A 25,407-nucleotide genomic window follows, 5' to 3' on the forward strand; every position below is an offset into this window, starting at 1 on the left:
TATATAAAGAATAAGCTATAAGAAGGTAATACTTAGTAAGATAGAAAGAGTATGTCCTTATAAACAACACGTAAGAGCTAGTAAGAAACCTTAGAAACACTACTAATATAGTCTAAGAGTATAAGAAGGTAGTACTAATTAAGGACTAAAGTAGTACTATAAAAAAGAAATACTAGAAAAGGTGTAGGTTATAGTAAGTAGTTAAGTTAAGAATAGTTATTAATTTAAAAAAGAAAAAAAAAGAAAAAGGTAAAAACAAGTCTTAGCTATACGCTAGTAATATATATACGTAACCTAAGCCTTATAACTATATAGCCTAAGACTACTAGACTAGACTAGACTACTACTTATTATTACTATTATTATCTTTGTTATCTTTTATATTATTATTATTATTATTATTATTATTACTATTATAAGGATCTATCTTAGTAACAGGTAAGAGGTTAGACTAACTAGGGTTAGTAAGTACTAGTAAAGTAAAGAAGACACTTACGTTATATTAATAAGTATCTATAATAATATTAATTAAGTAGTAAAGACCTTATAGTACGTTAACTATAATTAAGACAGCTTTAGTAGTAGTACGTAAAGGCTATAAGAGGCCTTAAAGGCGGGCTTAGTAAAAATAGCTCTTAATTTACTAGGTAAAAGAGCGCTAGTAAGGCCCTAGCTTAGCCTTAAGGGTTGTAGAGTAAGTAAAGACAAGATTAGCTATAATAGCGGCTTTACTATAACAGACTTAGGCTGTCTAGGGTGGTATTAGTTTTAAAGGATTTCTTATTCTTAAGGATTATTAAAAGGACGGCTACTAACAGAAGCTGTATACAGGTTTGCTTTAGTAAGCGCTTAGTAATAAGTGCCCTAGGCATCTCTTAGGTACACCTTATAACAGTCGCCCCCCTTTTGTAGCTATCGCCCTTAATAGCGTTAAACTATACCCCTTATCCTTTTATAACGATATCTTCTTTAACCTGCCCTTCTACTATTACCTCTCTATCTTCTACGACTATTAGCAGTTCCTTGTCCTTTATCTACTCTCTAATCTCCTTTATGTTACTATGTTAACAGTAATAGTTTAATAAGCGTAGCGGCTAGTAAGGAGTACTGTCCGGATCTATACCTTATAGGTACAAGTTTAGGGTATAGACGGCTATATTTACTACTACTAGCTGTTTATGTACTAAACCCTAGCCGAACACCTAGGCTATAGTTTAGACTACCTATAGTAGTTCGAAAACCTCTTTCTCTAAGAGGATATAGTACTTAGCGTACTTGTTTTACTTTATACGTCCTTATAAAGAATACTAGGCTATTAACCTAGTTCTAGCTAACTAGACTAATATCTTAAGGTTATATTTTGTACAAGCCACTAATTCCTTTCTATTATAGTTTAATAGAGCTATAGTAACGAATTAATTAAAAGTTTAGAGACCTAAGACTAGTATATCGTCTATATTTACAAATACTTACTTCTAGTTAACAAATACCTAATTAGAGGTAAAGCGGCCTAAGTAGATCTTTAAGAAGATAGGCTTACTTTGTTTTCTTGTCTTTAGTACGACTAGACTAAGTTCCTAGGCTGTTTTACCTTATATTTTTATTTGTTATCTCTTGTTCTAGTTAAAAACGTCTTAACAAAGTATACTAAATAAAATGTTAGAGTCCTTAGCTTTACGCTTTACTTTTAATAGCTATACTATTAGTACAGCCTACGTATTCTAATCTTAAAAGACTATACGTAAGAACTATAGCTCTCTTAGGTTTAGAAGTTCTAATACTAGGACTAAGAGGTTGTTATTACCTGTTCTTAGGAACTTTATGTCTCTACTAGTTATTTAATTAACATTTTATAAGACGAATATTCTAGTTTCCTAATTAAACGCTTTAAACTCTCTTCTGTCCCTTTTTCTTACTATATAGGCAGGTTCTGTTTATAGTAGAGCCTATATACTCTTTACTATACCTATATTACTCTGTTTATCTGCTTCTACTAATCGTAAGGGTTTGTCCTCTAATACTTAGCGCCTTATAGGCCTTAATAAGGTGTCGTCCTACTCTATAACACGTTGTCGCTTTGTTAAGCTACTACTACCTGTCTCTAGGGCTTTTTGTCCTATTAGTAGTAGCGTGTTAAAGAGTTGTTAAGCTACGTTTCTCTAAACTAGGGCTATAGTAGGCTCTTGCTCTTAGGCATTCTACTAGGTAAATTATACCTGTTACTAAGTAACGCCTTATTCTTATGTAAGAACTAAATTTAAATCTAACCGTTTATAGTAGTAACACTAAAAGCGGCCTAGACAATAAGTAGTAGTAACGCTAGAGGCGGCCCTAATAATAGTAGTAGTAATACTAGAGGCGGCCTAGACAATACTATTAACTACTCTCTTTATTTATAAAAGTAAATATTACCTAAAAGGTATTTAATCTAATTAATACTACTACGACTCTTCCTTAATAAGTAGGCGACTTAATCTAACTAACAACTTAACAACTCTACCTACCCTATTCCTCTAACTCCTCTAACCCTAACTAATATAACTATTATAGTAACTAAGTCTATAAGACTTATATCTTAAGTTATTAAGCCTATAGAATACTTTAGAACGCTTTCTACTAATAGAAAATAGAGCCTATCTAACAAGACTCTATAGTATTAAACGCTAGCCTTACCTACTCTACTCTTACGGCTTTAAACGCTAGTACTACCTACTCTACCTCTTAAGAGTCCTAGGCGGCTCTTAGGCTCGACTTAAAGACAGCCTACTAAAACGCTATTATAAGGGCGATTAGGTCTAAATCTAATTAAGCGTAAAGCGTTACTTTATACAAATCTTACTACTTAGTAAACTAACCTAAGAAGTATAAGTTCTTCTTTTAGGTTAAAGAAACTAAAGAGCCTTTCTTATAGATTACTCTAGTTTATATATCTAGAGCTTTTAGAGAAGTAATAGATAAGTTTAATCTAGATAATAAAACGTATTAGAGAATAGCCTACTAGATCTATATCTAGAGAAGTAGTATAGGTACCTTGTTTATAGCTCTAATAGACCTAAAGTTTAAACGCTTATAAGTATATTATATTATAGATAGACGTTTTATAAAACGGCTATTTTAAGAGTTTAATCTAGAGATCGACTAGGACTATACTATATAGCGAATATAAGCGTACTTTAAGGCGTACGGAGTCTTAATTAACTCTTTAAATTTACTTAGTTTAAATATATATAAGAGTTTTAATTAACTTACTTTAAACCTTTAGTAACTACTAAAATATTATAGTAACTACTATACTATTAGTCTTAGCTTAAATAAGTACTTTAGGTAGAATTTAGCCACCTTTTTAAGAGTATTACTTACTTTCTCTACTATCTACTACGTATTATAGTCTTTACTTTATCCCTTCTAATAGACTAAATAATATAACTTTCTTTATCTAGTCCTAATCTTAGAATCTAGTATAGCCTTAACTTCTTACTCTTTATTAACGTTACTTCTTAGTCCTACTACGACTTTAGGCCCTAGAGGTTCTTATACCTAGTCCTTAAGGTCGTCCTAAGAGGGTCTTAGGTATAGTAACAGTAGACTAATATAGAAAACATTATAGATATAGTACTAAGGTAGAAGTTCTAGTTAATATACTTATAACCCTATCTTCTTAGTAACTTTAAAAGGTCTTACCCTTTTTAGGCCTAGCTTCTTTAATAGACGATCTGTTAATAGATTCTTTATAGATAACTAAACCTAATCCCTTACTACAAATTCTACCCTTTTATGTTTTATATTATAGTACTTAGCCTAGAGGTTTTAGGCGTACGTTAAGTTATTCTTTAGTTAGTCTTATAGTTACTTTATTCTAGCTATAAGTTGTAACGCTAACTTAGACCTGTAATCGCCTACTACGTTAATATAGAACAATACTATTGTTTTTCTATTTACCTTAAATAAAGACAGCTTAGTTATTAGTAATAGTAACGAGTTCTAATAATATTTAGCTATATAAAGTAGACTAGCCTAATTCGCTTAGTTATAATTAACGTATAATCTTAAGTACGTCTTTATAATCTAGTTTAACCTTTTTATCTAACTGTCTGTCTATAAGTAGAATATAGTAAAGATCTTTCTTTTTATACTAATAATACTAGTAAACGATTCCTAAAAGGCTAACGTAAACAGGCTAGCCTTGTCTATTACTATATTATCTAGTACTCTATACTTTATAATAATATACTTTATAAAGACGTAAGTAAACTAATAAGAGCTTATGTCTTTATAGTACAAAACTAGCTTAATCTCTTTAGTTAGCTAGTATACTATAACTATAATAGAATTATAGACTAGGAATAGTAGTAAGGCTAATATATCTAACGTAGTAAAGTCTACTATATATTAAGAGGGTAGTAGGTCTATAATTAGATCTATTAACACGCTTTTCTAAGGACGTGTTAGAATTAGTAAAAAGGTAAGCTTTCTTACTTTTTAGGTAGTTAAAGCCTTATACCTCTTATAAGTAGTATAGGTTTGTACGTACCTTTTAATATTAGTATCTATACCTAGTTAGTATAGCGTACGCTTTATAGCTAAGATCGTATAGTTATGCCTAAAATAGCTTACTATTAGACTATTATAGAATTTATGTAATAAGATCCTCTTTAGCTTTTTGTCTTTTAGTACGTATAGTCTTATGTTATTAAAAAACTAAAGACTATCTTACTTAAGGAAGTTAAGACCCTTTAGGTCTAGATAGTACTCTTACGTTTATTAGATCTTGTTTATTAGACTAGCTAAAGGCTCTTTCTAGGCGTCTCTTAAGAGGTCCTTAGTTACTACTAGAAAATCCGCCTAATCTTACGCTTATCTTAGATTGTCTATCTCTATAAGTTCCTTTAGTATAAAATCCTTACCTTCTTAAAGTAGCTATAAAGCTATGTCTCTTATTATATAGACGTAGTCTTCCTTTTTGTCTAATAGTAAGACCTAATCCGGTTTTACTATCTATAGTAGCGGCTAAGGAACTAGTAGAGACTAAGTATAGTTAGGACGTTAAGATAGGCTATTAGCTAGGTTCTTTCTTCTTAGCCTATACTTAATAACAAAGTTAATCGTGGCTAAAGATATTACTTATCTTACTTAGCGCCTTATTAGAGTACGTGTAATAGTAAAGTACTTTAGATTATTATAGTCTGTTATAATCTTTACTATAAACTAAGCTCTCTTAAGGAAGTGTCTTTAATATCTCGCTAATTCTACTATAGCTAGTAGCTCTTAGTTAAACGTTCTATAGTTAACTTTTACTAGAATAAGCTTACGTAAGTAAAATGTAATTAGGTATTAGTAGGTGTCTGCCTAGGTCTATAAGAGGATACTACTTAACGCTACTATAAAAGCGTCGTACTCTAGTATAATAAGAAGAGCTAGGTTAAAATAAACTAGTAATAGTACTCTTAAGAATATATCCTTTAGCTAGAGGAACGCCTGTTATACTTCCTTTATCTAGGTAAAGAGGACCTTACCTTTTAAGATTACTGTTATACTAGAAGCTATCTTACTATACTAGTATATAAATCGTTAGTAAAAGTTATAGAATCCTAAAAATAAAAGTACCTCTCTAGTTGTCTATAAGGTCGGCTAATATTAGATCGTATTAACCTACTTAAGATCTATGTTTACCCTTATAGTAAAAACAATATATCTTAGGAATCTAACCTTCTTAATACTAAATTTACACTTCTCTAGCTTATAAAAAAGGCTTTATTCTAAGAGTTGTTTAAAGACCTAGCTAATATAGTAAACGTGTATAGATAGATTTACTAAAAATATTAAGATATCGTCTAAGTAGACTATTACGAATATATCTATAAAGTACTATAGACACTTGTCTATATAGGCTTAGAATGTTACTAGTACGTTATATAGACTAAATAGTATTACTAGGTATTTAAAAGAGCTAAAGCGTATCTTAAACGCTATTATCTACTCTTAGCTCTTCTTTATACGTATTAAGTTATACGTACCTTAGAGATCTAACTTAGTAAACACCTTTGCCTAGCTTAATTAGTTTAGGATTTCTAAGATAAGAGGAATTAGGTACTAGTTAGGTACTATTACTTTATTTAATCTATAGTAATTAACATATAGCTAAAGTTCTCTTAACTTCTTTTTTACAAACAAGATTAGGGCCTTAGCCTCTAATATCGACTCTCTAATAAACCTAATAAGTAGTATCTTGTCTAGATACTCTTATAAGGTCTAAAGTTCTTACTCTAATAAGTTATATAATAGCCTAAATAGTACCTTACTATCTAGGCGTAGGTTAATCTTATAATCTAATCTTAGCTAGTATAGTAAGAGCTTCTTTACTTCTTCCTTACTAAAAACCCTACTCTACTTCTTATACTCTTATAGAATTTAGGCGTTTGTCCTAGGCGCCTCTTAGACACTATCTAGCTCTACTATAAAAAGAAAGTATATTAATACCTATATTATGTCTACTAGCTAATCCTTAGGTACTTGTTCTACTACCTTGTTAGTGTTGTACGTAAGGTTAAGGTACGCTAGGGTAGTAATTACCTTGTTTACGTCTAGTGTTACTAACTTTCTAATTAATAATTAACTTATAGCCTAGTTAATATTTAGGTTATAGCTACGTAGCTAAGGTAACCTAAGGATTATATTAGCGGCCTCTATAGTAATCGCTCTAAAGGTAGTAGCCTATACTAAACTTATTAACAGCCTAGAGATCGTTACTACTCTTACCTTATTATCTAACGCCTTTACTAGTATTTATCTCTTTACGTCCTTAACTAGTAAGTAATATTAGGGTATAACGTTATAAATAATAGTGTTAATAAAGTCTTTGTTAATAAAATTTAAAGTTACTACTAAGTCTACTAAAGCCTAGGCTAAGATGTCCTCTTTATCCTTCTCTTAAAATGTTATAAGGGTCGTAAAAAAATTCGAATTAATACTAGTTACGTTTAAAAACTAATCTTATTAATCTAACATAGCTTATAGAGTATCTATACTATCTAGTAAAGAAATAGATAGAGTAGCTATTTAGCTAATAAGTTCTATATCTTATAACCTAACAGAATTAAGATATTCTTTTATTAAGTAGAGTAAGGTAAGCGTAACTAATAATTCTACCTTTATACTAGGTATATTATAAGAAATAGTTATGTCTAAGTAATAATTGTCGTTATTATTAGCTATAAGTAAGTAATGTTGTATTAGGGCCGAGTCTTAGGTAAGGCCTAGAAACTCTCTTTTCTTTACTACCCTTAGTAAAAGGACTTGTCTTTTTCTAATTAATCTAGACAATTACTAATAAAGTAGCTACTCTTTTAATAGTAAAAACAAGTTTACTTAAGATAAGCCTTCTTCCTTGTTTTTACTAAGATGTCTAGATATAAAGAGTCCTTTCTCTTATTACTTACTAATTCTGTTAGTAGTTTTTATAAAGAGTCGTCTAACTTTATAAAAGTAACTAACTTCTTAGGCTTCTTTTTGTCTTTCTCTTTTTAAGAGAATAATTAGGACTTACTCTAGATCTACGCTTTTACGTTAAGAGCCGTGCGTTTTAATTCTGTATACGTTACTAAGAGGACGCTATTTAAGGATTTGTAAATATGCTTAAGTATAGGCTCTATAAGCTTTAGCTAGTAGGTAGATAATACTACCGCGTCTAATGTTGTCTATACTACATTCTATAATAGCGACTTAAAGTAATTAGTAAATTCTTATACTAACTAAGACTTAAACATCTTATACCTGTTTAATTTTAAGTCCCTTTTTAATAAGGTATTAGTAGGACTATACTCCTAATATAACTACGACTTTAGCTATACCTAGTCCTAAAATTTAGCTAATTCCTCTAGCTGTACGTAGAGTCGTACAAGTTATATATACGTCTTAATAGTATATAAAAGGTAATCTTAGTCTATAGCCGCCTAAAGCACTAGGTCTACTACTCTTTCTCTTATTAGGTAATCTTTAATCTCTAAGATCTATAGCTAGATATTGTCCTTCTTTAGATTAAATACTAGTAGCGCCTTTACTTTAGGATAGTCTTAGGAACAGCCCTCTTAAGGTTCTAGCTACTATAATAGCGTAGAGATTGTTAGTAGTCCTATAATACTTAAGGGCATAGGTCGTATAGCCTAGAGATAGGCGAATAAGTAGTAGTATAGTTGTCTTAAGAACAAGACATGTTATTATACTAGGTAAGGCTAGAAAGGCGGCTAGAAAGGTAAGTATAATAGTAGAAGCTAACTGTACAGGTCTAGGCCTCTAGACATTAGTAGTAGGTTCTGTTCTATTACGGCCGCCCTTTGTTACTTTATTTTCGTAATAAGTTCTTGTTACTCTTTAATTACCTAGGCTTAATCCTTAATAATACGTTAGGATTCTACTAAAATAGATTAGTAGGTTAAGGAGCGGTCTTAGTTTTGTTACTCTTAGCTAGTCTGTCTTAGGTTTACCCTAAGACTACCTTATAGGCTTAGCTCCTACTAGCTAGAGCGTATGTTTTTAGGGATTAATAATAGAGAGAAGGACGATCTGTTTATAATAACGTCGTCCTTATTTTACTTGTAAGATAGATTAATACTATTTAAGTCTTATGTAATAGCGTCTTTATAATCCTTACTGTTTACTAACATGTTAACTAGTCTACTGTCCCTTAATAGCGATCTAACATCTAGTATGTCCCTTCTTTACAATCTTTATAGTACCTTCTTTATACCTTTCTTTACTATATATTATTTACCTTATTAAGGACAAGGAGCTAAAATGCCTAGAGATAATTATATAAGAAATCTACTTTAGATTCTTAAGCTAATTAAGGAACTCGACCGTACGTCTACTATACGTTAGATAGTAAGTAGTTAAATTAACTAAAGAACAAAGTAAGGTAATATCGATCTTATAACTAGCTACCTGTTCTAAGTGTTAAATTAGTAAAACGTTTAGAATAGTAAGACTTTAAATAAAACAAATTTTACTATAACTTAATACTAGGCCGGACTTAAGAGGGGAAGAATAAGACTATAACAGACTTAGGCTGTCTAGGGTAGTATTAGTTTTAAAGGATTTCTTATTCTTAAGGATTATTAAAAGGACGGCTACTAACAAGAGCTGTATACAGGTTTGCTTTAGTAAGCGCTTAGTAATGGGTGCCCTAGGCATCTCCTAGGTGCACCCTATAACAGCTTTAGCGTAATTAGATAAGAGAAGTAACTTGTTAAGCTTAGCTATAAACTCTTATAAGATCTTATAACAAGCTTTACGCTTAGTAGTACATTAGTTATACTTAGTCTAACCTGCCTAAGTAATATAAGTAAGCCTAGGCTTAGCTACTTATGTCTTTATATAGTAGACATAGTAAGCGTAAGAGAGGTACAAGAGTATACTCTATAAGTATAAGGGTAAGTAAGGTTAGCTATAGTAAGGTAGTATTATATAAGGTAAAGAAGAGTTAAAGAGAGAATAAGAAAAGGTATAAGGTATAAGGTAATAGCTTAAGAAAAAAGGCTTAGAAAGAAGGTAGTACTAAAGAGACATAAAAGGTAAGGTTACTTAATTTAGAAAGAGAGAAAAAGAAAGGTAAGAGAGAGAAAGTTTGTCTCTTTATATATTCTTTTTTAGTAGCGTATTATAAGACACTTACTAATAATATAATATAAACATTTAGTAAGGCTTTATAAATAATTCTTTACGTTAAACAAATTCTTATGTAAACAAGATACTATAAGTAAGGAGTAGCTAAAGCCTTTATTATATAGCTTATTAAGAACGCGCTAGCGCGAATCTAGCGCGATAGGCGCGCTACTATAAGTATAGATAAGGATAGAAAGTAGATAAAAGAAAGAGATATTCTTTTTTTTTTATATTTATACTATATTGTTTTAAGGTTTTAAGGTAAGAATAGTCTATATATAAGGTAAGAGCTATAAGAAGAGGTATAAGGCTTACCTAGTATAGCCTTTATATATCTTAGGTACACACTACAAAAGAAAAGCTTAGCTATATCTAGTATAGGTTTTACGTAACTCTAGAGAGGCGTTATATCTAGCGTAGCTTATACGACTCTAGAATAGAGCTATAAGAGAGAGAGGTAATATTAAGGACTTAAAAAGGGTAAGATTAAGAATATACAGGCCTTACGTACCTATAAGTACGCTAGGGCTACTTAAGGTTCTTAAGTAGTATATATATATCTTAGAAAGTAAAGAGAAAGATAAAGGTAAGAATTAGTTTAGATTTAAATTAAAGTATACTACGACTTACTAGCTACTTGACTATAATTCTCTACTGTATTACCTGTAATACTAATCTCTAACAAGAGTATAGAGTTTTGTTATATATTGTATCTATAACAAGCGCGATTACTATTAAGTTAGCTTACGTTACTATATAAATTACTATAGTAACGTGAGTTTAATAGGTGTACGCTGTAAACTCGCTAACTATTCCTGATTAGGTCTAGCGCGTACATTTAGACAAGTCATTAGTATATTTAGGTAGGCCCTACTTTAAGTACCTTAAATCGTAGAATTATTTTCCGTGGCCCTTTTCTCTTTAATAGCTCTTTTAGAGGCAAGCTATACACCGGCGCCCCCCTCTCGATACACCGGCGCCCCCCTCCCTACTATATACCCTTTTAGGATTTCTGCTACTAAGGAACACTAATTTAGTTATTAGTCCTTTACGATCTTTACCTACAGTAGGTATTTACACGCGATTTGTGTACTATAGAAGACCTGTAACATGATATTTTTTTTTACCTAATAAACAGTATTTAATTAACAGCTTAATTAATAGTAAGAAAACTATAAAAAAAAGGGTAAGAAAACAGTTAAAAAACAGTTAGAAAACAGTCGAAAAACAGTCGAAAAACAGCCTAAATAATCGCCTAAAAGAGTACTTAAAACAATAGATTTTAAGGCTATAGAAAGCTCTCTTTGTAGCCTATGTTACACGGGATATTTGATCTATTGTTGTGTTATAAGAACTAATAAATTAAATTGACTAAGTAAGAAGTAATTATATAGAGTACCTATATAGCAATAGTAAACAACTAACTTTTAGCGGGTTGCTAACCCTGATTAGGTTAGACTTAAGGCTCTAGACCTCCTAGTCCCGTAACTACTAACCTTACGTAATTAGGCTAGTAGTTTCTTATAATACACCTCTAAATCTACGCCTATAACGTCCTATCTATCTATCTAGCCTAAACTCTATACTGCCTACTGTTCTACTAAGTAAGATACTAAAAGAGGAAATAAAAACAGTAGACTAGTAAGATTCTGCCGCTACTATTACTAAAAAGGGAAATAAAAATAGTAAACTAGTGAGTTTTCTACTGTCTTATTACTATAAAGGGAAATAGAAACAAGGAATTGTCCTAATTAGGTAATTAGGATAGCTATAGTGTATAGATTTAACAGCTTTAAGAACTTAGCGTGTTTAGGTCCTTTTAGAGCTTTAGTAAGCCTATCTACTACTATATCCTTTATATACTTAAACTAGACCTCTATTTTGCCTAGCGCGACTTACTCTTAAATATAGTAGTACTATACATTAATATACTTAGTTCTCTAGTAGATAACTAGGTTATCTATTAGTACTAGAGATCCTTAGTTATTACTATATATTTAGATTGTTTTAGTATCTTTTAAGTTAATACCTAACTTATAGAATAGCTATCTTAGCTAAGCGGCTTCTCTTATAGCGTTAGAGAGCCTATAGTACTCTATTTCTATAAAGGAGAGTGCTACTACTTGTAAGCGCTTTAATCTAAAGGATATTACGCTACTATAGTAGCTAAATAAATATCTAATAGTTAATCTTTGTATTTCTATATAACTAGCGTAATCTAAGTTACTATATTTATATAACCTTTCTAATACTCCCTTACTTATCCTATATATAATTCCTAAGTTAGGTATACCTTATAAGTAACGTAAAGCGTGTTTTATAGTACTTATATAGTTAGTAAAAGGATTTGTAAGATAGTGTAATAACATAGACATTAAGTAGTATAGATCCGGGCGTGTTTACGTTAACAGGTATATAAGAAAGCTAACAATCTACTAATATAGTTTAATCTAATCTACTATAGCGTGTTTTAGGTTTAAAACTATAAGCTTTATATAAGCTAGATCTAATAGTGTCTTAGAGGCTTTATAATTATTTATCTTAAAGCGTTTAAGTACCTTATTAATATAAGCGTCTTATATAAGAGATATAGTTCTGTTTTCTCTATCTCTAACGATCCTAATACTTATAAAGTAGTAGTAAAGACCTAGATCCTTTATCTTAAAAGCGTTCTATAAGGCTACTTTTAGATTAGCTAGTTCCTTTTCTTTTAGGCCGACTAGTAGAAAGTCGTCTATATAGGTTATAACGATTAATCTACTCTTAGGGTGTTAGTATATATAATCGTTAGCTATTAGAGGCTTAAAACCTAGCTTAATAAGTACTTAGCGTAGCTTTAGCTATTATAACTATAAAGCCTACTTTAGACTATATAAGGCCTTATTAAGTTTGTAGACGTAAGTATTACCCTTACTAGACCTAGTTAGAAGTTTAACATATATATCCTTATTAGCTTTCTTGTTTAAGAACGCTATAACGTAGTCTATTTATTCTACTTCTTAATCCTCTTTAGCTACTAAGGCTAGGATTACCTTTTAAGTCATGCTTTTAGCTATACTAGCGTAAGTTTAATCGTAATCGCGTCTATAATACTACTTATATCTCTTAACTACTTAGCGTGCCTTATAACAGATTATAGAGCTATTAACACTAGTTTTCTTCTTAAATACCTACTTACTACCTAGAACCTTAGTTCTCTTTTAAAGGCTTAATCTCTTAACTAAAGTCTATATATCGTTCTTTATAAGTAAGTTAAGCTTGTTCTAAATAGCCTTTTTCTATTACTTAGATTTAGTACTACTAACGGCCTTCTTGTATATAATTAGAACGTTCTCTAGATCGTCTTTAACTATAGTCTAGTAAGTAGTATAGAACGCTATAGCTATAGCTAAATAAGCTAATTACTATACTTTCTACTTAGTATTATCTCTTATATCCTCTTCTTTAGTTATATAACGTAATTAAGATTAAGTTACTTAAGTAGATTTAAGGTTAATAGAACGTATAGAGTCTTAAGATTAAGCTAGAGCTTAAGCTACTGTCTTTAGCTTATTCTTTAAGCCTTTTAGGCGCCCCTAGCCGCGCTTAATAGCTACTAAATCAGGTAAGGCAGTAGTCGACTAATCTTAGATCTGTTTTATAGTAGAGTTAGTATTAGCTAGTAGATTAATATTAGTAGTAGTAAAGGGCGGTTTCTTAGCTATTTTAGCTACTTTAGCTAGATCTTAATCTTTAGCTAGCTCTTAATCTTTAGCTTTATTTATACCTTTAGTGTTTGTTAAATCTATAAGTAGATTAGTTAGTAAGTATAGTTTAGTTAGTAGTAACTATATCTTATTATCTAATACTTCTAATATAAAACCTCTTTTATTAAATCTTACGTTTAATAATCTAACGATCTTATAAGCTCTTAAGGGTACGTAATAGTAGTATATTTAGTAGCCTTTAAAACTAAGAAAGATCCCTTTTTTAGTATACTTATTAAACTTTCCTAACTTAACCTATCTCTAATCTAGGATATAGATATATACCTTATAGCTAAGTACTTATAAGTAGGCTATAGATAGCTTGTTGTCTTGATTTAGGTATAGCTAATCTATAAAGGCTTAATATAAGGTTTTGCTCTTAATAGCTAATGTAGCTATTCTGTTAATAACATAAATTGTCTCTTCTAGTAACTCTAGCTATAGCTCTTTAAGGACGTTCTAGTTAATTATAGTAGATTATAGCTGTCTAGCTATAATCTTGTTTATAATCTTAGACACGCCTAGTTACTTAAGGGTATATAGTATAGTCTCTTTAACTTAAATCCCCTTTACCTTATAGATACTAGTTAACGCGATACTACTATATTCGTTACTACTATTAACTATTAATATAAGGATCTTAAAAAGGGCAAACTAACGCTCTATTATATTAATAAAGCTAAGGATCTTATTATAAGCCTCCCTTTTTTTCTTATAAGAGTAGCCTTATCTAGTATAAGTTACTATATCTATTATAATAGTAGCGTAGTACTTACTATAAAATCTAATTAAGGTAACCTCTACTACGTCTATACTTACCTCTTAGAGTATAATAGTAGGCTAGTGTTTAATAGAGCGTCTAACTAAGTATAGTAGCTTAGATAGCTTGTAAGGCTTATATAAAACTATAACACTAAGATCTATATCTATAGGCTTATCTATAATCTATATACTAGTAGTAATTTCTATAGTCTTTTAGACGTTATTAAAGCCTAGGTACCCTAATCTCTTATACTATAGTTTAATACTTAGTTTGCCTTATTAAAGAGTAGCTAGTAGTACTATAATATAGTAGCTAGGCGTATCTAACTATAGATATACCCTTATATTATTAACCTTATAAAGTGTAAGCGTCTCTTCTTCTCTATCTAAAAAGGCTCTCTTTATAATAGATCTACTATAGTATAATAGCTTAATACCTAATAAGAGATTAATAAGAAAGGTTAAGATAAACAAAACTCCTTCTAGCTATAGTTTATAATACTAATCGCCTCTTACCTTAGCCTTTAGAACGATATTACTATAACCCTCTAGTTAGATTAACCTAGCGCCTATTAGAACAGGTTATAACTACTTAGTTACTTTAAAGCTATAAAAGATTAACTTATCGTTATATATATAGTAAGTTACCCTTATATCTAGGCACTAGTTCTTCTTTTAAAACTCCTTTTAAGTAGCTAATCTAAGCGCTACTTTTAACGCCCTTAGGCCTAGTACACTATTAATCTACGGCTACTAATTACCTACTATATAAAGTAATATAGTGCTCTTTAAAGAGTCCTTTTAGTCCTTCTTTAGACGCTTCTCTAGAAACGTAGTCTAATAGTTATCTTTATCCTTTATAATATAAAGCTTACTATAGTAGTAGTACTACTTTCTCTTAAGCTTCTTCTTATCCTTATCCTTACCCTTACCCTTCTCTTTATCCTTATTATCTAGCTTACTACTATATAGTAATACTAATAATAGTACTAATCTACTATCTTTTACCTAAGCTTTATCTCTAATCTCTATAATTAACGTATTAAGTAATAAGGTACTCTTTTTGCCGCTCTTTTATAGGTTTTAAAAGGATTAGTATCTCTTAGCCTATTAAGAAAAGGCTTTTGTAAGTCGATTAATAAAGATAATAGTATATAAGTAGTTACTCTTAGGCGCTATATCTAGTTAAGTAGCTCGTTTAAGTCGAGTTATAAAGGCGTTAATAAACTTCTCTATATTATTATAATCCTTATATCTAAGTAACTAGAACTTATCTACTACTTAGTACTATTAAGTAAACCTTTTACCCTTATAGTAATTAGCTAGCTTAGTCTATATAGCCTCTACTAAGTCTACTTTAGCTATAAGATTAAGTATAAGAACTAATAAGATATTCTTCTTAATAACCTAGTACGTTACTATATTACTAGCTCTCTATTCGCTATATTATTCTTGTTCCTCCTTTATAGCTTTAGCGTTACTATACTTAACAACCTTTAGAATAGGGTAGTTCTTAGATATATATCTGTCGAGTCTATTAGCTTCTAATATATTAAATACATTAGATTTTTAAGTATAGTAGTTACTCTTACTCTATAGCCTCTTACTACTTGTAAGCGTAGTTAAGTTAGATATCGTGATTAGTCTAGGGTTCTGTAATATAGCTATTATCCTCTAGGCTCTGTAATCTAGTCTAGAGCTTAGTTCGATCTTTAGGCGTACTATAATTAAAAACAGGCCTTACTACAAATCTTAATAGATTAATAGATTAAACGATTTAAATTTAAATTTAGTATTAGAGGAGATCGAATAGTATTACTACTATATTACACAGGATATTCGATCTATCGTCGTATCGTAGGAACTAATAAATTAAATTGACTAAGTAAGAAGTAATCATATAGAGTGCCTGTATAGTAATAGTAAACAACTAACTTTTGGCGGGTTGCTAACCCCGATTAGGTTAGACTTGAGGCTCCGGACCTCCTAGTCCCGTGACTACTAACCCCACGTGATCAGGCCAGTGGTTTCTTGCAACAGCCTATAAGAACAGAATAAAGGGGGATAATAGAGAGGGAGTAATAGTAAGGTAGCGACAGTAAGGTAGGCGACGGCGAGGTTAAGGAAGGACAGGCGCTTACCGCCTACGAATATAGCTAGTATAGTGGGGAGGGGGGTGCCGATGTATCGAGAGGGGGGCGCCGGTGTATAGCTAGCCCTTTTAGACACCAAAATTGTTAGAAATCAACCCTAAGGCACGTGGTATTATTATGCCGAAGGCTGGCTGGCTACCGACCTTAGTCCCTTTGATGCCGTTCCTTCAACACTTGGTTCTCTCAACCTTCCTGTATTCACAGGCCGTTTGTAGGCAGATACCACAAGCACATGCCCGAGAAGGGCGACTACACCTGCGCGAGATGCGACGCGGCCGTTTGTAAGCAGATACGACAAGCACATGCCCGAGAAGGGCGACTACACCTGCGCGGGATGTGACGCGCCAACAGACAGCCCCTCCTGCTCTCAAATCAAGAAACCAAGACTCTCTGAATACCTGGATATCCGTCCAACAGATACTAAAATAACGAGCCTCTTTTGTATCAGGAATGGCAAACAAAGGAAGGTTGGGGCCCTGGGGGGTGTTCTGGGGGCGGAGGAGGGGGTTGCTGTGAACTCGGCGAATCGCTCAGCTTTCCCACTAGTACTGTAGATCAATCACCAAGCATTCTCCTCTCATCTTCTAAACCCCATTCTATTCTTCTATGGCAATGAATCTATCATGTCTATCTATTTCTATCTATTCACTATCCCCTTTCAAGAAGGTGTGTGACCCTCCGATCTCGAAAGCACAGCTTTCCGCATCCTCCGAGAGTGTTCTTGAACCCGTTGTGCAGGGTGTACCGTACCCGCGGTCTATTGCCATTGATTTCCGCTTTTATTCCATGTCATGCGAATGTATTCTATATGTTTCATTGACCCCCTCTTCATCTCACCCACCGCGCTTTCGCCGCAGCCTGCATACCCCTCACGCTCTGCGAGATAGCGTGACGACCATCATAGATCGGATAGATGACGACCAAAATAACAGCGAGGAACTGCCAGATGATAGCGACGACGATCCAGGACTTGAAGAAGGGTTTCGTAAAGATCCAGTCGCGGTACAGCGGCATGGGCCACACGACGAAGGTAATGAGGATGACGAAGATCAGGAAGGCCCAGGCGATCTTGTACCAGCGGCGTAGGTAGGCGAGCGTTTCGTCGTCGAAGGGGTGGCGGAGCTCGTCGAGTGGGATCTGGGAGCTGGGGATGCCAGGGGAAGGGGGGGAGGCGAGGATCGTAGGAGAGGTGCCTTTCTCGTTGCTGCCCTTCTCATCGTCGCTGGAGTTAAGGGCGGGGACGGAGGTGTTCGGAGTGCTGGTTACGCCGGTTCCGGGGTTCGAGGTGTCTTCGATGAGATCGATGCGCAGGAACTCGCGGAAGTCAAAGGTCGATGGTTTGATGTAGGATATGATGAGGGAGTAGAGGATGGGAGAGAAGAGTGAGCCGCATGACCCGTAGAGGGAAGGCGCTTGCATCTGCGTGGTCTCGATTGAGATGCTTCCGTAGATGGCTTGAGCCGTACCAATCCAGATACCGATGCCCGTGATCAGGCCGAGGATCGGGGATATGATAGCCGCAGCTTTGGTCTGTCCTGACCACATAAGGGTGAAGAGGAGAGGGAAGATGCCCGGACAAGTGAGGATAGGGCTGAAATAGTTGACCCAGGTCATGTTTGCACCACCGTAGTTGAGCATGAGTGCGAACCCGGTGATGAAAACCCCATGGAAGGCGACACCAAGATGGCTCACGCTGACAACTTTCTTATCTGTCGCTTTCGGATTGATGTATGTGCGATACATATCGAACGATATGATACTGCTGACTGCAATCATAGACGAAGAAACGGTACTGGTAACTGCCATGAAGAGGAGGAGTAACATGCCAGCCGCCCCACCAGTGCCAAGAAGGGCTTTGATGACATATGGCATGACGAAACCGGCGCCGACTTCTGCTGAGGTGAATGGACCTGGGTAGGTTGGGAAGATTGGAAGAGTCTCAATCACCCTGGCTGAGAGACCGAGGATCGAACCCAAGGCCCAAGGGACGGAGAAGATCGCTATAGCAGCGAGATTATATCCCGGAACAACAGAGTGTACCTCGGATGCAAATGACTTCTGCCAGAAAGCAGTGTCCTAAAATTGTCAGTAAGATCCTGACCATTGGGGCAGGGATCCATACCATGATGACAAGCGCGATATTTACGAACTTCTGAACAAGACCGAACATGATAGCGCCTTTGGACTTGAACGACAAGAGAGACCCGGCATAATTCCCAGGAATATTGAAATTGGCAGCCTGAACTTTATCGTAGAGCCCGGACAGACCGCCAATATGTTCATTGGTGAGGACGGCCAGAGTGAAGTAGATGATCAAAATAAGAGCGATAGTGGTATGGAGGAAGTCAGTCAAGAAGGTTGCTTTCAACCCGCCTACAGCAGTGTATAGGACGACTATAAGGTGGCGCGTATCAGATCAGGACCCTAGATGCTAGGAGACGACAGGGGTGGTGGGCTTACCTCCAAAGGGTAGCAGGATGGTTGCAGCAACAATATGCATCCCGCTGATACCAACGACTAATTGGGACCCGGCGAGAATCATACTCGAACAGCCGAAGATGTTGTTGATGAGATTCAAGCATGTGAAGACCACATGTCCAACATTGCCATAGCGTCTGCGGACGATTTCCAACGACGTGTGTGCATGCGGCACCCTCAGTTTGCTCAGCACCCCTAGCATGGCCATCGTGGCTACCTGGAACGAGAGGGCCGTGCCGTACCACATGGGGGCGGCAATGCCGTAGTTGTAGCACATAACACAAGAGAAGACGGTCTCGTTGATCCACATCCAGGCTTTGGTCTCCATGTCAGCCCCGGAATAACCCCAAAGGGAGGCGGAGCGGGAGGCTGAACTTACAAGAAAACACGGCTGAACAGGTCAGGCCAGTGCCCACAGTCCGATTGGCGGTCATGAACATCTCAGTCTTCCCCGAATCCTCCATCAGGAAGGTCTTCTGCACCTTGACGGCAGCCAAGATGAGGATGGCGAACAAAAAGCCCAGGCCGACGATAATGCCATAGCCAGTGCCCTGGTTAACGAGGGAGATGCCATGGCCGATGTCAACCATCTTGGTAGATTTCCGAGGGCAGGTCTGAACAGCAGGAGGTTCGGAGGGGGTGAGGGGAGAGGGGAGAGGGGAGAGGGGAGAGGGGGTCCGAGGGAGGTCGATACTTGTACTCGAGCGCATCCTGTATCCTGATGATGATGTGCTCGACCTCACCCCGGCACGGGTCTGCATTAGGTGTGTCTCTCCCGCAGCAGCGGGTCCCCAGCGTTGATCTGCCATCGGCATCCACAGACCATGTCAGGATGGGGCATGCTTACAGAACAACGGACGAGGATGCACAGGCAGCCCTGGCGGGACGATGCATGCAATTCAACAGGCGAGGGGAGATATCAGTGGGGTGAAGAAGAGCCAAGTCCAAGTCACTGCGACCACATCGGGCCTCGAACTGTCCCCAGCGGCGCTTATCAGAACGGCATTGAGTGTAAGCCTAACTATGTCTCTGCTGAATGTCGACCACAGAGATGGGGTGGCTCTAGGCAGGGAAGCCAATGCGATGCGATGCCAGGAGAAGCTTTTCTCTCGCGCTGCTCCCGTGGTGTTTTGGGCCGCGGGTCTGAGGAGAGTGGATCACGGGTAATAACGTGCGCCCGCCCCCGAATAACGTGCTTGGACCACCACCTCTCGCCATCCGTGAGGAGAAGCCTGCTTCTTGCTTCTTTATCATGAAGACGAGCGCGCAAGAGGGAAAATAAGATAAAACAAACAAATAAATAAATAGATAAATAAATAAATAAAATAAAATCAAGTGGAGAAGTAAAGAAGAATACTGGACAAGAAAGGGATGTACACATGATGATGATGAGGATGCTCACTCGGTATTCCTGTGCTGTTTCTCTCACTCGAGAATCACAGCTGCAATTCGTCACCAGGGGTCTCAATAACGCAATCGGCAGCCTTGTATATCACACTTCAGAGATCTTCATAGAGGCGCGACATCGCTGAGAAAGTAGACAAAAAAAAAAAAAAAACTATGGGTTCGTCTCAATGCATCCATCCGATCGTCAATCCTTGATATCGGATGCCGGTTTCCAACCTACTACTCCATTGACTTGATGCCGGGTTCTGGGAGAGTGGTCCACCTTTGAGTCCATGAAGATCAACAGGATACGGGAATCGTCCAAGAAGCGTGCTATTCCCGGCTCTCCAACTGGCCAAAGACAGGACCACCAGAAGCCTCAGCGCCTTCGCCATGAACTCTTCCTACTCCAGTAGTGCATCTCGCAGCAGGCCTCTGGAAGCATCCACTTTACATCGACCTCATGCTCCGTACTCCATACCCCAGACTCGCATTCGAATTCTAGACCGGCGTAGCCCAGCGCTTCGATGAGCCCAGCCTTCGTCCCCCTTCGCTGGCGTGCTACTGGAGTCTGGGTCCATGCAACACGGAGGAGGACCGTATCAAGAGAGCGGCGGGGTCCATGATCATCTTCTCCGTGAGTACACCGGAGAAAGCGTGAAATGATGGGGTGAGCTTATATTATCACACCATGATAGAGCACTCGCCCTCTTCGGCTCTCCCCACTTACGACACCAACAAAGGTTCCAAGTTCATCGAGGTAGACTGCGACCCCTCCAAAGCATCATGCGTACAGCCAGACCTCTCATCTCCGACGGCTCTGAAGCGAAGATTGTCGCGAGGGAAAAGACCGGCCCTCTTGGCCGACATCGTCGAGGGGAATGGGACTCGATCCTGCTCCCATCAAAGAACCCCAGCTCTGAATTGATCCATCTCGAACCCAGATATGTCAGCCCGTGAGTTCTTGAAACAGGAGACAAGAAGGGCGCGGGTGGCCATCGCAGCGAGAGAGTCTTCCTGTATACAATACAGGAAAGTCCTCACTTGCGTAGTAGGGCGGCGAGGCGTCTTTAAAGAGCGCTCTGAGGGATTTTCGCCTCGTGCCAGAAGAGGATATCCCTCATCGCCCCAGAGAGGAATCAAAAGTCCTAATCCCTCTATCGAGCAAACCGGAGTCGTAAAAGTTGGGGAACTCGGGTTGTTAATAAGGCAAGAGAGATCAAGATGGAGGGATAATTGTCAGTTGGGCGAGGCGACGCTAGAAACGAGGCTGAACACCCCGCTGGATCCGTAACGAAAGACTTGAATGCGTTCGCAGCAAGTCTGGATAAATCGTCCACATTGATGCTCTTTGCCGATGGTGTTTTACAGACCCTTCGCGTATGTGATAAGTCTGAGCGGGCTTCTTGACGGATGTGTGCGTGGTCGAGGGCCTTCTGAAGACACAACTCCCATGTTCTCGAGAAGGGAGATAGCTCTCCTTAATTCTAATATCACGATAAAGACTAGGCATGGGATAGAGAAGGTAACGCCGTCAAGAAAGCAGTTCATTCAAAGATAACCTACCTTATGCATTGCTGCATCTCCCTCGTGGCGCTATAGCTCAGCTTCCAACACCACGCCCTCGCTCTAGGATAAAGAAACACAGCTCTTAGGCTTAATTGCAGCAAAACCGTATCATTCCAGACGTCTGTCTAAGACTTTCAATTCATCATCATCATCAGGCAAGCAAGCATGCATGTCCTTCTATCCACCCCATGGGTATCCACCCCCCCTGTCATTCAATTCAATTCAAGTCATTCCAAATCGTTGCATTCCCTTCCAATCCATTACACTTCTCCGCCATCCCCAGAATCCACCTCCGATTCAGTTTATTAGGCATCCACAATCTCCACACTCTTACTCTCCCCATCCGCCTCGCCAGAGTTGACCTTCTTGCCCGTCTTCTGGATCGTCTTCAAGACCGTTTCGTACGGTAGCGTCGGCTCGGCGATCACGGTCGCGGTCTGGGTGTCGAGGGAGACGTCGTAGGATTTGACTCCTGTGGTATACAAATCGGTCATTTGTGTTCCTCAAAAAAAAAAAGAAAAAAAAAGAAAAGAGAAGAAAACAACCCGAGGGCGGAAGGTAAAGCAAGGGAGGGAGGGAGGACCAACCATCGAGTTTCCCAAGGACGCGGTTCACGGCGCCGGAGCAGCCGCCGCAGGACATGCTGACGTTGAACTTGTACGTGTGTTCCGCGGACATGATGCTGGGCACTGGGACGCAGATAGTTGTAGCGGGGTCGCGGCGTTGATTAGATAGATAGATCGGTAGATCTCGGAATGCAGGACGAGAGCTAGTAGTTCAGGTTCACGAAGTTGATCTTTGAAAGCGAGAGCGAGAGCGAGAGAGAGAGAGAGGGAGGGACGGAAGCGAAAGCGCGGGGGGATTCGTAGAGTATTTATCTGGGTTGAAAGAGTCGTGGTCGCAATTGTATCACTCAGCTTAGAAATGCACCTTGTCGCTTTTCCGTTGCGTGATGCCCTGGTTTGGGACCGCACTACCCCAGGAACGGTTTCGAGTGGCGGCTGAAACTTGCTCACTCATGACTCTCTCCCTGCGAAGGGCCTACTACTACACCGATACGGCTTGCCTCCCGGCTCGGGCCACGGCCTGATAAAGCGGTGGAGATTTGCAGAACTGGAACTATTGTGCTTGGACTCTGCGGGTTTCATGTGGCGCTTCATGCTGCGTTTGGAAAGGTTGCTCTATGCGGTCACGTGGTCATGGAGGGGGGGAGATGTTTGGCGAATGGGAAAGTTGGCAATAGGGGGGTTTTATTGGGCGGGGTCTCTATATCTACTGTATCCTCCTTACCTGTAAAGCCTAATGTCCCGCTGAATCAGGCAACTCATCGTCAGAATGCCCCTCCAGGTCTGGCACCTGGGCATCACTATGACTATGCTCCTCCAGATACTCCTCCAGATGCTCGTCCGAATGCTCCTCCACCCCCGTCGTCCGCCGCCAAAGCAGATTCAAGAAGTTTCTTGCTATAGAGGGAGCTTCCCGTGTCCCCTCCTCCGCCTCCTCCTCCTCCTCTCCCTCCTCATCAGGAGCCTCTGCATCTGCATCCCCATCCTCCCCCCGAAATCTCGGCAATATAGGGATGAGTTGTCTCAGAGCGGCAAGGGGATTGTTGAATACATCCAGGTCATTCCAAGGAGCCTCTCGTTCTTGGAGAGCAATACGCTGCGACTCGTAGGAGATAACGTTGTTGTCCGGTGGGAGGGGATCGCTATCTGAGTTATTGCTTCTGTGTAGTATAGCCGAAGGTACCAGGGACATGAGTGCAGGTGTATTATCCAAGTATATAAAGCGCACCACATCGCGTGTCATTTCATCGTTGCCAAGTTTAGGAATGGCGTCCGTATCAACTTTGGGGATCGTGTGGGCAATTTCCATCAATAGTGCTGTGGCTTCCGGAGTGTTCCAGAGGTCTTTGGTTTGTTTGACATACAAAGAAGTGAACAATTCTTCCGGGCTGCTTCGTGGGAGGGCGCCCCAGATTGAACTAGGTGCGTCCAGGTTGAGTTCGGTGAAGAGGCGGACAAAGAGCCAAGGTACTTGTTGCATAGCTTTAGTCAAGATCTCCCTGCTCTTCTTGCCATCTCCAAGCTGCTGAGCTGCCAATGCCAGTGATGGGGCATTGTGATCACGGTACGCTCCAGAGTTGTTCATCTTAATGAGAGGCTCTTTCCCCTCAGTCTCGTTCTGAGGATCGCAGATATCTAGCAGCCACTTGAATTGATGGGCTCGAAGTGCAAGATGATGAATCATAAGACGCATGCAATATGGGTCTCCTTCCGGATCTAGACTTAGCAAGAGCTTAGCCCATTCGAATGCTGTTCTGTACGTTCCCTTCATAACAAGACTTTTGATGTATTGGTATCCAGCGAGCCAGAGCTCTCGATTCTCTGGTCGGTGGAAATCTAAACGGGCCTTGCCTTCTGCTAGCTTCGTGCTGAATAGGGACGAAGCTGCTCGGCCAAAGGTGAACAGGGCTCGCTCAACGAGATCTGATGCCACTGCATGATCACCTTGGTCTTTGGCAATAATGCTGACTTGAAGGAGGAGAGAGATGTGGTAGGCTGAGACTGTTAGTACAAAGCAGCCAGAAAGATTAGAAGACTTACGATTTCTCGTCAGGAGCCCTATCAAGTTCTGAGGATCTCCCATTTCCACGTATCCATGAAACGCCTGCTGCAGAGATTGATATGTCTTATCGTGTACATATCTAAATTCTACCGTTCCATCGACCAATCTCATATCATCAACGACTTCCATCGTGAGCCCACCAGTAGTCCCTTTAGGCCAATCATCTTTCCCTTGTATGAGACAGTTGTGTCGTAGTGTAAGCGCCGAAAGGCCTTTTCCAGGAGGGTGATGTCCTTTGAGGGCCGTCCCGAGGTCCACCATTTGGTTCTGCCCTCTCTGTCTTCTCCTGGCTCCTCGACCAATTGGGCCTCCAGCATCGTCATGATTTTCTATAGCTGTCTTCCCAAACAGATTTCGCATCTCATTTGCCACCTTGAGGTGCTGTTTTTGAATACCTAGCAAGGCGCATACCCTTTCGTATTCAGGATCGAATGAGGGTGCCGTATCTTGCCCCTGGGAGTCGCCGGAAGGTTTCTTCAGATTGAGCTCTTGTAGTGCCGCCTCAATTTCGTCCTCGTTTTCTTGCTTGTCGACCGGCGCTGCCTTCGCCTTGTTCTTTGCTTTCTTCTTCTTCTTGGACTTCTTTGCCTTCGGTGCGGGGGCGGGGCTTGGCTCTGGTTCGCTCAGGTCTTCCTTTGCGCTTTCAGCCTCCTGCTCGTCCTCATCCTCATCCCCTTCACCTTCATCCTCGAGAGCAGCTAGGCTAGCAAATAGGCTGGGTTTTGCTTTCTGCGGTAGAAAATCTGGTTCTTCTTCTGAATCCTCCTCTGCTTCTGCTTGTAGTTTTGCCTGCTCCAGCTCTTTCTGCTGTTGCAGCTTTCGAAGCTGTCTGCTCGACATTCTCGAATATCAATAAGGAAGCGCAGAACTTTCTGCTCATCTGCCAGTCTTGCAAGTTGTCGAATTTTTATCTGTTTAAGCAGTTGGGGTTGGACGAAGTATATGACCGGAGGATGGATTTTTGCCGAATGACGCATTCGGGACTTCGCGTAGGCACGCGCCATCACGCCGCTTGAGATCTCGATCAT

At 38.3% G+C, this 25,407-nt stretch overlaps 5 protein-coding genes across 5 annotated transcripts; 1 reads left to right on the forward strand and 4 right to left on the reverse strand.

Annotated features, from left to right (window-relative positions):
• Nucleotides 1-11,711: 11,711 nt before the first annotated feature.
• On the reverse strand, nt 11,712-11,888 carry M430DRAFT_92187 (hypothetical protein; the record flags this gene model as incomplete). The annotated part of the gene is made up of 1 exon (XM_024869698.1): nt 11,712-11,888. A coding segment is annotated over one exon (177 nt), but the record flags the coding sequence as incomplete, so codon positions are not given.
• Nucleotides 11,889-17,146: 5,258 nt separating this feature from the next.
• On the reverse strand, nt 17,147-19,386 carry M430DRAFT_92449 (hypothetical protein; the record flags this gene model as incomplete). The annotated part of the gene is made up of 4 exons (XM_024869712.1): nt 17,147-18,394; nt 18,441-18,712; nt 18,779-19,111; nt 19,176-19,386. 4 exons carry the CDS (start codon nt 19,384-19,386, stop codon nt 17,147-17,149), a joined length of 2,064 nt encoding a protein of 687 aa, XP_024724599.1.
• M430DRAFT_149518 (hypothetical protein) lies at nt 19,373-20,123 on the forward strand. The gene has a single exon (XM_024863153.1). The coding sequence runs from the start codon at nt 19,621-19,623 to the stop codon at nt 20,050-20,052; it is 432 nt and encodes a 143-aa protein (XP_024724600.1). The 5' UTR covers nt 19,373-19,620; the 3' UTR covers nt 20,053-20,123.
• Nucleotides 20,124-22,056: 1,933 nt separating this feature from the next.
• Nucleotides 22,057-22,429, reverse strand: M430DRAFT_62366 (hypothetical protein; the record flags this gene model as incomplete). The annotated part of the gene is made up of 2 exons (XM_024868985.1): nt 22,057-22,223; nt 22,339-22,429. 2 exons carry the CDS (start codon nt 22,427-22,429, stop codon nt 22,057-22,059), a joined length of 258 nt encoding a protein of 85 aa, XP_024724601.1.
• A 554-nt stretch (nt 22,430-22,983) lies between these two features.
• M430DRAFT_111500 (hypothetical protein) lies at nt 22,984-25,308 on the reverse strand. Its single transcript, XM_024861441.1, has 2 exons — nt 24,358-25,308; nt 22,984-24,312 (listed from the first exon to the last, which is right to left on the reverse strand). Exons 1-2 carry the CDS (start codon nt 25,217-25,219, stop codon nt 23,051-23,053), a joined length of 2,124 nt encoding a protein of 707 aa, XP_024724602.1. The 5' UTR covers nt 25,220-25,308; the 3' UTR covers nt 22,984-23,050.
• Between the last annotated feature and the right edge of the window lie 99 nt (nt 25,309-25,407).

The sequence above is a fragment of the Amorphotheca resinae genome (genome assembly GCF_003019875.1).
Source record: "Amorphotheca resinae ATCC 22711 unplaced genomic scaffold M430scaffold_1, whole genome shotgun sequence".
Lineage (NCBI taxonomy): Eukaryota > Fungi > Ascomycota > Leotiomycetes > Helotiales > Amorphothecaceae > Amorphotheca > Amorphotheca resinae.

Excerpts from the sequence above, each read along its gene's own strand:
- M430DRAFT_149518 (XM_024863153.1), top strand. The coding sequence starts at position 19,621 with ATGTCAGGATGGGGCATGCTTACAGAACAACGGACGAGGATGCACAGG.
- M430DRAFT_111500 (XM_024861441.1), bottom strand. The coding sequence starts at position 25,219 with ATGTCGAGCAGACAGCTTCGAAAGCTGCAACAGCAGAAAGAGCTGGAG. Across the intron at positions 24,313-24,357 it reads AGGGCTCCTGACGAGAAATC|CCTACCACATCTCTCTCCTC; the intron begins GTAAGTCTTCTA and ends TAACAGTCTCAG.